Source organism: Dunckerocampus dactyliophorus, chromosome 3, assembly GCF_027744805.1.
Source record: "Dunckerocampus dactyliophorus isolate RoL2022-P2 chromosome 3, RoL_Ddac_1.1, whole genome shotgun sequence".
In the NCBI taxonomy this organism is placed as follows: Eukaryota; Metazoa; Chordata; class Actinopteri; order Syngnathiformes; family Syngnathidae; genus Dunckerocampus; species Dunckerocampus dactyliophorus.
In genome coordinates, this window is record NC_072821.1 from 35,541,383 (window position 1) to 35,557,044 (window position 15,662).

The window sequence follows — 15,662 nt, forward strand, 5'->3', positions numbered from 1 at the left end:
GCCCAAGAATCTCCAGACTGTGACTGTGTGGACAACATGCTAACCACTAGACCACCGTGCGGCCCGGGACAGAAAATGATCTTTTGTTTTTAAAGAACTAGCTATTCAGTCTGTCTTTGCAGTTTAATTAAATAAATCTGAGTGGTACCCAGTCTCAGCTTTTTTTCTACTTTTATTGCATTTACATGGTAGAAGCATATTAACACGATTGTGTGACACTCACAACAATGATGTCACACGTTATATGTGGTGTTGTTGTTAGAAAGTCAAAGTTATCCGTATTTCAAATCCTTCAGCTTCATTTACTGCTGCTGTTCTCACCAGCACACTTGTGGTTGTTAAGCTGGTATTTATAAGAGAATCTTTCACCACACACACTGCAACTAAACACTTTCTCACCAGTGTGTGTTCTTGTGTGTCTTACAAATGTTGTTCGGTCAGAAAAGCTTTTGTTGCACCTCGAACAGGAATATGGTTTTTCTCCGGTGTGTGTTCTCATGTGTTTTCTCAAATATTGATTTTCCACAAAGCTTTTACCACACACTGAACAGGAAAAAGGTTTCTCTCCAGTGTGTCTTCTCATGTGTGTTTTCAAATTTTCACTCCGTACAAAACCTACGCCACAGATTGAACAGCAAAAAGGTTTCTCTCCAGTGTGTCTTCTTGTGTGTGTTGTCAAATCTCCATTTCGTACAAAACCTATACCACAGATTGAACACGTGAAAGGTTTTTCTCCAGTGTGTATTGTCATGTGTATTTTCAAATGTTGACTTCGAAAAAAAGTTAGACCACACACTGAACAAGAAAAAGGTTGCTCTCCAGTGTGTGTTCTTGTGTGCATTGTCAAATCTGCCTTCCGAGATAATCTTTTACCACAAAATGAACACTTGAATGGTTTTTCTCCTGTGTGATTTCTCATGTGTCTTTTCAGACTGCAACGGTGATTAAAGGTTTTGTCACACTGAGAGCATTTAAAGTGTGTGTTGTCAGTGTGACATGTCATATCAGCCTTCGAGTTTTCATCATCATCACCATCATCACTATCTGATAGTGGAGCTAAGAGGTTGTCTGCTTGTGAGCCTCCACAGTGGTCTCCATCAGCTTCTGTTGTCATGTGTTGAGTTGAGCTGCTGCTTGGAGGCTCCACCTCTCTCTTCTCCTCACTTTCACCTTTGACTTCATCATCTTCACTCTTCACAGGGACACCAAGCACTGGAAATTCCTCCAGTTCTTCAAAATGCTCCTCCTCCTTACTGATGCTGTGCTCCTCCTCTTCCTCTTTAATGTAGGGGGGCTTTGGCTCCTCCTTTTCTTCTTTAATGTGGGGGGGCTGTGGCTCCTCCTCTTCGACTTTAATGTGAGGGGGCTCTGGCTCCTCCTGCTCCATCCTGGAAGTCCAGTCCAGCTGTTCAGCTCTTCTTAACTGACGTCTGCTGGACACAAGAAAATAAACACATGTTTCAGAGAAGTCCACTCTCATATTATTATGATTATGTATAATATGCATAATATATTGTAGTGAATATAACAGCGTGTACAATAAAGCATACATTTTTTTTTACTAAAGCAATATTACTAAAGCAATATTCTCATGAGAAGACGACAGGTAGCGAACCTTTTAAGGAATAGTGTCAATGATCACATGTAAAGTTAGTTAAAATGAGTAATAATGAAGCAAACCTGCTCTGTTCACCACACACAGATGCTTCTTGAAAACAACGTCCAGTAGTTGATGTTGTCTCCTTATTAGCAGCTAGCAAGCTAAACTAGCCCGAGAAGCTTCAACGTGACAATAAGACCATTTTTTTCTTAGCAGTAATTAACAATGTCTATTACTGGGGTGAGAAAAGAAACAAACGCGGTAACAAATCCGTCGTCTTGCTAACTTTTTGCAATCGTTTCGTTGCAACCTAACTAAAACGGTACCGTAGTACAAAAAAAATGACTGACGCATGCGCATTATGTGTGGTAACTTCCGCGTCTCTTTGTTCGTAGCTAGAAAGCTTAGCTAGCCTGAGAAGCTTCACAAGTTCACTGAGACGAGTTTACCCTGACATCCTGAAGAACTAACAATGTGTAGTTTGTTACGCGAAAGACACAATTAGAAACGCAGAAATGAAGGAATAACGCGGCCTTTAGGACTACACCGCCTGTGAACCTTTCTTATTTACTACTTCCGGTAACACACAGCTAGTACCTTGGAGCGCATTACTGCTTCCATCAGGTGTGGGGGTGTCATTACACATTTGACCGATATTGTGCGTGGTGAAATAGCGTCGATGTCAACACAAATGAACAATAGACAATTGCCATTCAATGTAAACGGAGCTGAGAGGAAAAACATGTCAAATGTTAACATAGAAGCAATAATGTCTCATCTATGCATATCCTGCAATTTATTTGTACAAACCGAACTGGGTAAAAACACATTTAGGTTTTCAGCCCCTAATGTTTGGAATATGTTAGAACCTCAATTTAGACTTCAAGCCATTGTTATGTAAATGAGTTGACAGTTGTGGTGAAATCCTTGCTTGTTATGAATATACATTATGTGTATTATCTGTATTTGTTGTTCTTTCTTGATTGAAATGGAACTCTGCTACTGCCTTCCTGGCCAGGGCAATGACTCTTTACAGCCTTTTTACAGCCTCTCTTCTTGGCTCAAGTTTGCAGTTTAATTGAAACAAAACTGACAGACACTCTGACACAGATTTTTTTCTACTTTTATTGCATTTAAATGTTAGAAGCATATTAACACACACAACAAAGTCACACATTAAATGTGGTTATGTTGGAAAGTTATTAAAGTATTGACTGTTTATTTCAACTCATGGAGCTTCATTTACTGCTGTTGTTCTCACCAGCACACTTGTGATTGTTAAGCTGGTACTTATAAGAGAATCTTTCCTCACACACACTGCAACTCAACACTTTCTCACCGGTGTGTATTCTCATGTGTCTCACAAGTGCCGATCGCTCAGAATAGCTTTTGTTGCAGACTGAACAGGAATATAGGTTTTCTTCTGTGTGTTTTCTCATGTGTCTATTCAAATAGTGACTTTCCACAAAACTTTTACCACACACTGAACAGGAAAAAGGTTTTTCTCCAGCGTGTCTTCTCACGTGTATTTTCAAAGTGTGACTCCGTACAAAACCCATACCACAGATTGTACAGGAAAAAGGTTTCTCACCAGTGTGTCTTCTCATGTGTGTTTTCAAAATGTCACTTCGTACAAAACCTACGCCACAGATTGTACAGGAAAAAGGTTTCTCTCCAGTGTGTCTTCTTGTGTGCGTTTTCAAATCTCCATTTCGTACAAATCCTGCACCACAGATTGAACAGGTGAATGGTTTCTCTCCAGTGTGCACTATCATGTGTATTTTCAAATGCTGACTTCGCACAAAACCCAAACCACACACCGAACAAGAAAAAGGTTGCTCTCCGGTGTGTGTTCTTGTGTGTATTGTCAAATCTGCATTCCGAGAGAATCTTTTACTGCAAACTGAGCACGCAAATGGTTTCTCTCCTGTGTGACTTGTCATGTGTCTTTTCAGACTGCAACGGTGATTAAACGTTTTGTCACACTGAGAGCATTTAAAGTGTGTGTTGTCAGTGTGACATGTCATATCAGCTTTAGCGTCTTCATCATCAGTGTCAGAAGAGTGTGACGTTACGTCGTCATCATCTGACAGCGGAGCGATGAGGTTGTCTGCTTGTGATCCTCCACAGTGGTCTCTATCAGCTTCTGTTGTCATGTGTTGAGTTGAGCTGCTGCTTGGAGGCTCCACCTCTCTCTTCTCCTCACTTTCATCTTTGTCTTCATCATCTTCACTCTTCACAATGACACGCACCACTGGGAACTCATCCAGTCCTTCAAGATGCCCTTCTTCCTGACTGATGCTGTACTCCTCCTCTTCCTCTTTAATGCAGGGGGACCGGGGCTCTTCCTTTTCCTCTTTAATGTGGGAGGTCTGGGGCTCCATCTCTTCCTCTTCAATAGATAAAAATGCAAAAAGGACAATATAAACTAAGTAGCTGAAAGCTTCAATAACGACATTGTATATATTGGACCAAATATGAAAGAAGGGATCCTTGTCAGTTGAGGAATAGAACGATACCATAGACAACAATCCCAGGTCAATCTTCCTCACTGGCGTGACAGAAGAGGAAATAACTGATATTGTGAAATAATGTAAATCAACTGGTTGTCATGGAAGTTAATGGAAACAAAAAAATGTTATTACAGAGATCTCAGAACCATTCACATATATGAGACATGTATAATTTTGTTCTCCAAATGGCGTATAAATTAAATTTTTTTAATGTTGTACACCCGCAAGATATTTTCATACAGCAGACATGTTGGGTTTGCTGCCGCATGGCTGCACAGTGTGAAGCAAAGGTGGACGCTAGCAAGATATATTGCACACAGCGGTCTCTGCAGGCTGCAGTAGTACCACAGGTGATCCGTTTTTGTGATCGGCATTGAACACAATGGTCAATCAAATGCTTTTCCACAAAAACAGGCGCATTCCTATAACTTTATCATTTCAAACAGGTACATTTCCAAACAAAATGAAAACAGGAAAAGTAGTTACTAGACTGGATACAAATACCAATTTGCAAACTAAAGACCAGTTTCTTTAGTTCTTTAGATTTTCCAAAATCATTCAAACATATTTCAATAGCATGTTAGACAAATGTATAAATAAAAGTGAACGACTTACGGACAGCAGATATGGATGCAGAGCTAACATTCCAACTTTGATGGCACGAATCGAAATTACCAATGGATCTAATAAAAGCACGTGACATAAGTCATCGTAATATCTTAATTAACAAATTAGAACACTATGGCATCAGAGGGCTGGTCTTTAACTGCGTAAAAAGCTACTTCATGAATAGGAAACAATATGTGAAGCTAGAACAATCTGCAAACTAAAATATATCTTGCGGAGTACCCCAGGTCTCAATACTGGCACCAAAACTGTTCAACCTATAGACACTCCTAATAGACATGTTAAGACCAGTTGAAAGAGTGCAAGACTTCACATTTTGCACTGTTGCATCTTAAGGAGGTTCTAAGTAGCGCTTCAAAATGCAAAAGGAAGAAATGGGAATGAGACAAAAAAATGTTTAAGTAAGCAATGTATTGCAAACAAGCATTAGAGTGAAATAGGCTGTTTATCAACTGAGCAAAAGTTTAAAGACAACAGTTTTTAAAAGCCCAAATCTTGGCAAAAATGTGGATTGAATGTGATTTAGTGTCAGGTATTCACACTGTCATGATCGCTTGATGGCAAAGGCAAAAAAACTTTCTCTCTTTGAACGCGGTGGGATTGTTGACATGCATAAGCGAGTCCTCTCGCAGCGCGCGAGGTTGGACGCAGTAAGACAGTCATTTGAAACTTCTTCAAACATCCTGAGGGTTATGGAACAAAAACGTCAAGCGGTAGACTCAAAAAGATGTCAGCGGCCCTGAGCCGGAGGATCGGCTGTCCATCAAGACACGGGACCATCCTCAACCCAAATGAAGGTTGTTACTGGTGCTGGTACTGGTGCTGAGTGCAGTCCAACAACCATCAGACGCCATCTGCCAGAGAAGTCTGTCAAGAAGAAAAAATGTCTTCAAAGGCCTCGTCTGCTTCAAAGCCACAAAATGGGCATTTGGAAGGAGCGCACCAAACATGGGACACTGAAAGGTGGAAGAAAGTTTTATTCTCCCTTGACGGTCCTGATGGCTTCCAACGTTACTGGCATGACATGGAGATCCCACCTGAGATGTTTTCCACACGACACAGTGGAGGGGGCGCCATCATGATCCTTCAATGGAACAATGGAGTTTCAGGTTGTGCAGGGGTGGCATCAGGCAACTGGCTATGTGGAGCTGTTGCAGGGGGCATCCCTCATGACTGAAGGCCCTCGTCTGTGTGGTAATGACTGGCTTTTTCAACATGACAACGCTGCACTTCACAAAAGGACTTCTTCCAGAGGAATGAGCTCATTCTTTTGGACCATCCTGCGTGTTCCTCTGATCTACATCCAGTGGAGAACATTTGCTGATGGATGGCAAGGGAAGTTTACAAAAATGGACCTCAGTTCCAGACAGTGGATGCCCTCCGATTTCTTTGTTTTTCACTTTGAAGCTCAACTTAGAACCTCCTCAAAATATAAATTCTTGACATTTCTGACACAGTGCACATACAATGCTATATCAAATTCCTCCTGCACTTACTACTTAGTCTTCATTTGTCCTAATTACTTAAAGTATTATCTATTCTGTAGTCGCTTATTGTCACACAATGTTTCTGCCAGCTATACTTCATTATTGATCTGTTTCAAAACATTTATATAAACGTTTATATTGCTCTCATGGCAAACTAAATGTCCATCCATCCATCCATCCATCTTCTACCGCTTATCAGAGATCGGGTCGCGGGGGCAACAGCCTAAGCAGGGAGGCCCAGATTTTCCTCTCCCGAGCCACTTCGTCCAGCTCCTCCCGGCGGATCCCGAGGCGTTCCCAGGCCAGTTGGGAAACATAGTCTCTCCAACGTGTCCTGGGTCTTCCCCGAGGCCTTTTACCGGTCGGACTTGCCCTGAACACCTCCCCAGGGAGGCGTCCGGGAGGCATCCTGACCAGATGCCCAAGCCACCTCATCTGGCTCCTCTCAATGCGGAGGAGCAGCGGTTCTACTCCGAGTCTCTCCCGGATGACAGTGCTTCTCACCTTATCTCTAAGGGAGAGCCCAGCCACACTACGGAGAAAACTCATTTCGGCCGCTTGTACCCGCGATCTTGTCCTTTCGGTCATTACCCAAAGCTCATGACCATAGGTGAGGGTAGCTCGACCAGTAAATTGAGAGCTTTGCCTTTTGGCTTAGCTCTCTCTTCACCACAACAGACCGATGCACCAATTCGCTTATCAATCTCGCGTTCCATCCTTCCCTCACTCGTGAATAAGACCCCAAGGTACCTAAACTCCTCCACTTGGGGCAGGATCTCATCCCCGACCTGGAGATGGCATTCCACCCTTTTCCGGGCGAGAACCATGGACTCGGACTTGGAGGTGCTGATTCTCATCCCGGCCGCTTCGCGCTCGGCTGCGAACCGATCCAGTGAAAGTTGAAGTTCACGGCTTGATGAAGCCAGCAGGACCACATCATCTGCAAAAAGCAGAGACTCAATCCTGCAGCTACCAAACCGGAACCCCTCAACGCCCTGGCTGCGCCTAGAAATTCTGTCCATAAAAAAATGAACAGAATTGGTGACAAAGGGCAGCCCTGGCGGAGTCCAACCTTCACTGGAAACGGGTCTGACTTACTGCCGGCAATGCAAACCAAACTCTGACACCGGTCATACAGGGAACGAACAGCTTGAATTAGCTGGTCCGATACCCTATACTCCCGGAGTACTCCCCACAAAATTCCTCGAGGAACACGGTCGAATGCCTTCTCCAAGTCCACAAAACACATGTAGACTGGCTGGGCAAACTCCCATGCACCCTCAAGGACCCTGCTGAGAGTGTAGAGCTGGTCCACAGTTCCACGACCAGGACAAAAACCACACTCCTCCTCCTGAATCCGAGGTTCAACTATCCGGCGGATCCTCCTCTGCAGAACCCCTGAATAGACCTTAGCAGGGAGGCTGAGGAGTGTGATTCCACGATAGTTGGAACACACCCTCCGGTCCCCCTTCTTAAAAAGGGGAACCACCACCCCGGTCTGCCAATCCAGAGGCACTGCCCCCGATGTCCACGCGATGCTGCAGAGTCGTGTCAACCAAGACATGCCTACAGCATCCATGGCCTTAAGGAACTCCGGGCGGATCTCATCCACCCCCGAGGCCCTGCCACCGAGGAGCTTTTTGACAACCTCAGCAACCTCAGCCCCAGAGATAGGAGAGCCCACCATGGAGTGCCCAGGCTCTGCTTCCTCATTGGAAGACGTGTCGGTGGGATTGAGGAGGTCTTCGAAGTATTCTTTCCACCGATCCACAACATCCCGAGTTGAGGTCAGCAGCACACCATCCCCACCATACACGGTGTTGACTGTGCACTGCTTCCCCCTCCTGAGATGCCGAATGGTGGTCCAGAATCTCTTCGAAGCCGTCCGGAAGTCGTTCTCCATGGCTTCTCCGAACTCCTCCCATGTCCGAGTTTTTGCCTCAGCGACTGCCAGAGCCGCAGACCGCTTGGCCTGCCGATACCTGTCAGCTGCTTCCGGAGTCCCAAGAGCCAAAAAGGCCCGATAGGACTCCTTCTTCATCTTGACGGCATCCCTCACCACTGGTGTCCACCAACGGGTTCTGGGATTACCGCCACGACAGGCACCAACCACCTTACGGCCACAGCTCCGATCAGCTGCATCGACAATAGAGGCACGGAACATGGCCCATTCAGACTCAATGTCCGCCACCTCCCTCGGAACATGGTCGAAGCTCTCCCGGAGGTGGGAGTTGAAACTCCTTCTGACAGGGGACTCTGCCAGTCGTTCCCAGCAGACCCTCACAATACGTTTGGGCCTGCCAGGTCTGACCGGCATCCTCCCCCACCATCGGAGCCAACTTACCACTAGGTGGTGATCAGTTGACAGCTCCGCCCCTCTCTTCACTCGAGTGTCCAAAACATATGGCCGCAAGTCCGATGATACAACCACAAAGTCAATCATGGAAGTGCGGCCTAGGGTGTCCTGGTGCCAAGTGCACATGTGGACACCCTTATGCTTGAACATTGTGTTTGTTATCGACAATCTGTGACGAGCACAGAAGTCCAATAACAAAGCACCGCTCGGGTTCAGATCAGGGGGGCCGTTCCTCCCAATCACGCCTCTCCAGGTCTCACTGTCGCTGCCAACGTGAGCATTGAAGTCCCCCAGCAGAACAAGAGAATCGCCTGAGGGAGCACTCTCCAGTACTTCCTCTAGAGACTCCAAAAAAGGTGGGTATTCTGAACTGCTGTTTGCCGCATAAGCACAAACAACAGTCAGGACCTGTCCCCCCACTCGAAGGCAGAGGGAAACTACCCTCTCGTTCACCGGGTTAAACTCCAACATGCCGGCCACAAGCCGGGGCGCAACAAGAATTGCCACCCCTGCCCGTCGCCTCTCACTGCTGGCAACGCCAGAGTGGAACAAGGTCCAACCCCTCTCAAGAGGACTGGTTCCAGAGCCCTTGCTGTGCGTTGAGGTGAGTCCGACTATATCTAGCCGGAACTTCTCAACCTCATGCACCAGCTCAGGCTCTTTCCCTACCAGAGAGGTGACATTCCATGTCCCTAGAGCTAGTTTCTGTAGCTGAGGATTGGACCGCCAAGGTCCCCGCCTTCGGCTGTCACCCAGCTCACTCTGCACCCGACCCCTTTGGCCCCTCCCATGAGTGGTGAGCTCATTGGAGGGGGGACCCATGTTGTCTCTTCGGGCTGTGCCCGGCCGAGCCCCATGGGCGTAGGCCCGGCCACCAGACGCTCGCCATCGTGCCCCTCCTCCAGGCCTGGCTCCAGAGGGGGGCCCCGGTGACCCGCGTCCGGGCAAGAGAAAACGTGGTCCAATGTTTTTTGTCATCATAGAGGTCTATTGAGCTACTCTTTGTCTGGTCCCTCACCTAGGACCTGTTTGTCGTGGGTGACCCTACCAGGGGCATAGAAACCCCTGACAACTTAGCTCCTAGGATCATCGGGACACGCAAACTCCTCCACCACGATAAGGTGGTAGCTCAGGAAGGAGGCAAACTAAATGTGAAGGTGTGAAATCAATTAAAAATCATTACCATTAATGTCGGGCAACTGTGGCTCCTCTTCTTCCTCTTTAATGTGGGGGGGTCCTGGCTCCTCCTCATAAATTTGGGTGGGCTCTGACTCCTCCTCCTCCTCTTTAATGTGGGGGGGCTGTGGCTCCTCTTGCTCAGGGGGAAGATCCTCTTCACTGACACCTGCAGGACACAAGAAGACAAACATATGTTTCAGAGAAATTGCATACTATTTTGATTATTACTATTAAGGAATATCGACCAGCCCAGGGTGTACCCCACCTGTCGCCCAAAGACAGCTGGGATAGGCTCCAGCATATCCCCGCAACCCTAGTGAGGATAAGCGGCCAAGGATGGATGGATACAATGTAAAACGTTTTTAAACAACGCAATACATGAGCCGACATATAATTGACTTACAGGTAGACTGCCTTTTAAGCGTTAGTGTTAATGATCAAATACAAATTTAGTAAAAATGACAGAGTAATAATGAAACAAACCTGCTCTGTGTAACACAACTTGATGCTTCTTGAAAACAGCGTCCAGGAGTTGACGTTCTCGGTGGTTCTCCTCTTTTGTTGGAGAAAGTACCTCATCGTACTCTGCTATCGTTCTTTCGCACATTTTCACACAATCACACTTTACTCTCACAGTTGATCTCTGCTTAGCGATGTGTTGGATTACTTGCGGGTCTCTTTGTTAGCAGCTAACAAGCTAAGCTAGCCTGAGAAGCTTCACAGTGACGATGGGACGATTTTTTTCTGAGCAGTAGTAATTAACAATGGCTACCACTGCGGCGATAAAAGAGAACGAACCAACCTTGTCGTCTTGCAATATTTTCGTTGCAACCTTAACTAAAACAGTAGCGCAAAATGACGACTGGCGCATGCGTAGTGTGCATTGGTAACTTTCGCGTCTTTGTTAGTAGCTAGCAAGCTAAGCCAGGCCAAGGAGCTTCAAAATTAACCGAGAAGAGTTTATCCTGTCATGAAGAATTCACACTATGTAGTTTGTTACACGAGACACAACAGCGTAAACGTAGAAATGAAGTAATTAACCCTGATTTCAAGCCTGTGAACCTCTTAAATATACTACTTCCGGTAACACGCAGCTAGTACATTCCACTGCATTGCTGCCTCTGTCAGGTGTGGAGGTGTCATTACACCATTGACTGGCCAACAATAGACAATAGCCATTCAGTGTCAACTAAAAGCAGCGGCAGATTGACAGACAAAACACACCAGAAAAACATGCTGATCTATGCACATTCTGCAATTTCGAACTGTACTGAGTGATATTTGAACGCTTATGATTGTACATTTACATTTAAAAAAAAAGAATGAACTAGAGACTGTGGTAAAGTTAGAAACATATTCATATATTCAAACTTCCGGGATCAATAACCCAAAAGTGAATGGTTGTAACACAGTAAACCATACCTCTTTCCAACCGTGGCAACACAGACAAACAGCTACAACCCAGTTTTTATCAAAACGAGCCGTCTTCTGTGCAGTCTGACTTATATTGATCTCTATGCGAAGCCGGCAGCGAGACCGGAGCGCGGGGACCGTCTACAAATATCTTCAATTTCTTCTGTATTATGGCGGATGGCGTCAATGTTGACAACGCAAAACAGTTTTGCGTTATCTGGCAAAAGTTCGTTCTTTTTTTTACCCATCATATTTCTTTTCTCCATGTGTCTCGGGGGCTCCGTATGTTCACGCTATTTGATGTTCTTTCTTGTTTTAAATGGAACTTTGCTGCTGCCTTCTTGGCCAGGTCACCGTTACAAAAGAGGTCTTTGATCTCAATGGGACAAAACCAAGATAAATAAAGCCTCTCATCTCATCTCAAGTTTGGAACTTAATTAAAAATAAAACCAACAGACACCCTGTCACAACTTTTTTTCTCCTTTTATTGCATTTAAATGGTAGAAGCATATTAACAAAATTGTGTTACTTCCACACACAAGGATGTCTCACGTCACATGTGGTGACAAAGTCAAAGTTAACTAAGTGTTGATATTTTTTTGTCCTGCAGCTTCATTTACTGCTGCTGTCCTCACCAGCACACATGTGGTTGTCAAGCTGGTACTTATAAGAGAATCTTTCATCACACACACTGCAACTCAACACTTTCTCACCAGTGTGTATTCTCATGTGTCTCACAAGCGTCGTTCGTTCGGATAAGCTTTTGTTGCAGACTGAACAGGAATATAGGTTTTCTTCTGTGTGTTTTCTCATGTGTCTATTCAAATATTGACTTACTCCAAAACTTTTACTACACACTGAACAGGAAAAAGGTTTCTCTCCAGTGTGTCTTCTCATGTGTGTTTTCAAAAGGTCACTCCGTACAAAACCCATGGCACAGATTGTACAGGAAAAAGGTTTCTCACCAGTGTGTCTTCTTGTGTGTGTAACCAAATCTGCATTTCGGACAAAACCTACACCACAGATTGAACAGGTAAAACGTTTTTCGCCGGTGTGTCTTCTCATGTGTACGATCAAATATTGGTTTCGTACAAAACCTATACCACACACTGAACAGGAAAAAGGTTTCTCTCCGGTGTGTCTTCTTATGTGTATTGTCAATTCTGCATTCCGAGTGAATCTTTTCCCACAAACTGAGCACATAAATGGTTTCTCTCCGGTGTGACTTTTCAGGTGTCTTTTCAGACTACTACGGTAATTAAATGTTTTGTCGCATTGAGAGCATTTTAAGCGTGTGTCGTCAGTGTGACATGTCACATCAGCTTTATAGTCTTCGTAATCAGTGTCAGGAGAGTGTGGCGTGTCGACGCTATCTGTTAGTGGAGCTAAGTCTGCTTGTGATCGTCCACAGTGGTCTCCATCAGCTTCTGTTGTCATGTGTTGAGTTGAGCTGCTGCTTTGATCTTTGTCTTCATCATCTTCACGCTTCACAATGACACACAGCTCTCCCTCCTGACTGATGCTGTGTTCCTCCTTTTCCTCTTTAATGTGGGGGGGCTGGGGCTCCTCCTCTTCCTCTTTAATAGATAAAAATGCAAAAAGGACAGTATGAACAAAGTAGTTGAAAGCTTCAATAACTATGTTGTAACTATTGGAGCAAATCTTGGAAGAAAGGATTGTAAATTCCTTGTCAGTTGAGAAATGGAATGACACCATAGACAAGAATCCCAGCTCGATGTTCCTCACTGGCGTGGCAGAAGAAGAAACTACCAATGTCATCCATCATAAACAACATGCAGCCGGAGTATTTACGGGTCAAAAGTCAAACGCAAACGCATTTGACACAATTAATCACAATATTTCAACAAATAAATCAGAATGCTATAACATGAGAGGGTTGGTTTTGAACTGGGTGAAAAGCTACTTAATGAACAATAAGAAAGACGAGAATACACATCAACAAGCTTAATTATGTATAGCGGCGTACCTCAAGGCTCAATACTGGGACCAAATTTGTTACACCCTCAATATGTCAACAAAGTGAGTACATTTAGTGCGGATAGCATTATTATTAAAGCAAGAGGTGAGTAAATCCTTTTCAGGCATGGTGAATTGTAAACATGTGAAGTACTCCAATGGAACCTGTATGGCTGTTCGAAATAAATTAAAATCAATACCAATACTAATACCATTAATGTAGGGGAGCTGTGGGTCCTCCTCTTCTTCTTTAACGTTGGGGGGCTGTGGTGCCTCCTCTTCTTCTGTAATGTGGGGGGGCTGTGCTCCTTCCTCGTGCTCCACCCAGGAGCTCCACTCCCGCTGCTCAGGGGGAAGACGTTCTTCACTGACGTCTGCAGGACACAAGAAGGCACACACATGCTTTAGAAAAGTCATATCTCATATTAATGCGGCTCCGAATATGAATAATATAACCTAGTAAAGATAGCAGCGTGTCTAATAAAACATCTTATTACAACCTGTCCAGGATTTCGCACATAAAAACGCTAACACGATCTTCATGAGGGGCCGACAAACACTTATAATGAAATAATGTTAATGATCAAATATACAGTTATTAAACATGTGTGAGAGTACGAAGTGAACAAACCTCCTCCGTGTGACTCAAGTTGATCCTTCTTGAAAACAGCGTCCAACAGTTGACGTTGTCGCTCGTTCTCCTCTTTTGTTCGAGAAAGTTCCTCCTCGTACTCTGCTATGGTTCTTTCCAACACTACAAATATTTCTTCAACAGCCGCAGTTAGTCGCTGATTCACCAACGCTCTCAGCATTTGTACTTTACACATTTTCACACAATCACAACACTTTACACTCACACTTGATCTCTGCTTAGCGATGACTTCCGCGTCTCTTTGTTAGCAGCTAGCAAGCAAAGCTAGCCTACCGTTTCCTTGTTTACTACTTCCGGTAACACACAGCTAGTACATTCTAGTGCATTACTGCCTCCCTCAGGTGTGGAGGTGTCATTAGACCCTTGACCTTTAAAATGTGTGGTGAAATAGAGTTGATGTCAACACAAATGAACAGCTTTAGCTAAAAGCAGTGGTAGCCTGACTGAGGAAAATGGACAAGCGCCATTCCTTTTTAATGTGAGAGGACTTTGGCTCCTCTGCTTCCTTTTTATTGTGGGGAGCTGTGGTGCTTCCTGCTCCAACTTGGAGCTACACTCCTGCTGCTCAGGAGGAAGATGATCTTCACCGATGTCTTCTGGACACACATGTCACACATGTCTGCTGGCTTCTTGTGCGCCGCATTGTTAGCAGCTAGCAAGCAGAGCTTGTTTGAGAAGCTTCAAAGTAACGCGGAAATTATAGAGGAAAAAGAGAACAAATAACAATCTCATTGTTCTCATCTCGAAATCGTCTTTTCATTGCAACATTATCTAAAAGTGAGTAACAGTGTGGACCTTTGACAAGACTTTAAAACTGGGTGTTGGGCAGCAGCTCATCAGAAGTGCTACTGGTTCGACTCAGCCTTTTCACTCTGTTATGATGCTTGCAATAAAATGCTCTTTGTTCAAGTGGTCAGCCTTATCAGATCTGCTTCTGTAAAGAATACACAGAACAAGCCTACAAGTCACGTGATTGGAAAACAGCAGTCAACCCGTCCTGACACTAAATTAGGGTTGTAAAACAGCACACGCACACATTGGTTCCCTGTGGGTCATGAACTCCACGTCTGCGAGGAGGCTTCCCCCAAGATCTGGAAGAGGAGCATTGGGAGGCCCTGAATGTCTCACTGACACTTTCAATGTTTTTGTAGTGAATGAGGCCACAGAGAATGGCAATGTGATCAACACCCTAGCAAGAGTACTGGAGGGTGCATGTGAGTTTCCCCAACCGGTCCACATGGTCGCTTGGAGTGTCCTGTGGGGGTTGCTTCGGGAGTACGAGATTTGTGGAACGCTACTAAGTGCCATTTGGTCCTTCTATAACCAGAGCAGGAGACAGGTTTGCATTGTCAGCAGTAAGCCTTAGCAGCTCCTTCAGCAGCAGACTGTTACACCCACGGTGTAAGAAGGAGAGGTTCCGCAGGTCCTTCATACCGACCGCTGTCAGGCTCTACAACACCTGCACCACCTGAACCATGTTGTAGTCACTATGTATTCTTTACTTGCGTATCTTGCTTGCTGCTGTAACAAGTGAATTTCCCTGCTGTGGGATAAATAAAGTACAAATACAATACAAGTCAAGCCTGTTCACGATGAGTGTAGGCCTCCACCAAGGCTGCACTTTGTTATAATTTTTACGGACAGAATTTCTAGGTGCAGCCAAGGCGTTGAGTGTGTCCAGTTTGGGGGCCTTCCGATCTCATCTCTGGTATTTGCGGATGATGTGGTCCTGGTGGCCTCATCAAGCTGTGACCGTCACCGTTTACTTGGGCGGCTCGCAGCTGAGTCTGAAGCCTCTGGGGTGAGACTTCACTTCCAGCACTTCCAAATCTGAGGCCATGGCTCTCAGCCAGCAAAG

The 15,662-nt window shown here is 45.0% G+C and overlaps 3 protein-coding genes across 4 annotated transcripts; all 3 read right to left on the bottom strand.

Moving 5' to 3' along the window:
• Positions 1 to 154: 154 nt before the first annotated feature.
• Positions 155 to 2,237, bottom strand: LOC129178282 (gastrula zinc finger protein XlCGF17.1-like). Of its 2 annotated transcripts, none has more exons than XM_054770346.1 (2): positions 1,681 to 2,237; positions 155 to 1,430 (listed from the first exon to the last, which is right to left on the bottom strand). In XM_054770346.1, the coding sequence occupies exon 2, from the start codon at positions 1,385 to 1,387 to the stop codon at positions 299 to 301; it is 1,089 nt and encodes a 362-aa protein (XP_054626321.1). In that variant the 5' UTR covers positions 1,388 to 1,430; positions 1,681 to 2,237; the 3' UTR covers positions 155 to 298. The 2 variants fall into 2 exon arrangements, with proteins under 2 accessions (XP_054626321.1, XP_054626323.1); XM_054770348.1 differs by having other exon boundaries at positions 155 to 1,433.
• Positions 2,238 to 2,727: 490 nt separating this feature from the next.
• Positions 2,728 to 10,840, bottom strand: LOC129178235 (zinc finger protein 501-like). Its single transcript, XM_054770256.1, has 3 exons — positions 10,246 to 10,840; positions 9,767 to 9,928; positions 2,728 to 3,992 (listed from the first exon to the last, which is right to left on the bottom strand). The coding sequence occupies exons 1-3, from the start codon at positions 10,367 to 10,369 to the stop codon at positions 2,839 to 2,841; spliced, it is 1,440 nt and encodes a 479-aa protein (XP_054626231.1). The 5' UTR covers positions 10,370 to 10,840; the 3' UTR covers positions 2,728 to 2,838.
• Positions 10,841 to 11,542: 702 nt separating this feature from the next.
• LOC129178242 (gastrula zinc finger protein XlCGF57.1-like) lies at positions 11,543 to 14,067 on the bottom strand. Its single transcript, XM_054770264.1, has 3 exons — positions 13,784 to 14,067; positions 13,365 to 13,526; positions 11,543 to 12,752 (listed from the first exon to the last, which is right to left on the bottom strand). The coding sequence occupies exons 1-3, from the start codon at positions 13,977 to 13,979 to the stop codon at positions 11,788 to 11,790; spliced, it is 1,323 nt and encodes a 440-aa protein (XP_054626239.1). The 5' UTR covers positions 13,980 to 14,067; the 3' UTR covers positions 11,543 to 11,787.
• Positions 14,068 to 15,662: the final 1,595 nt, after the last annotated feature.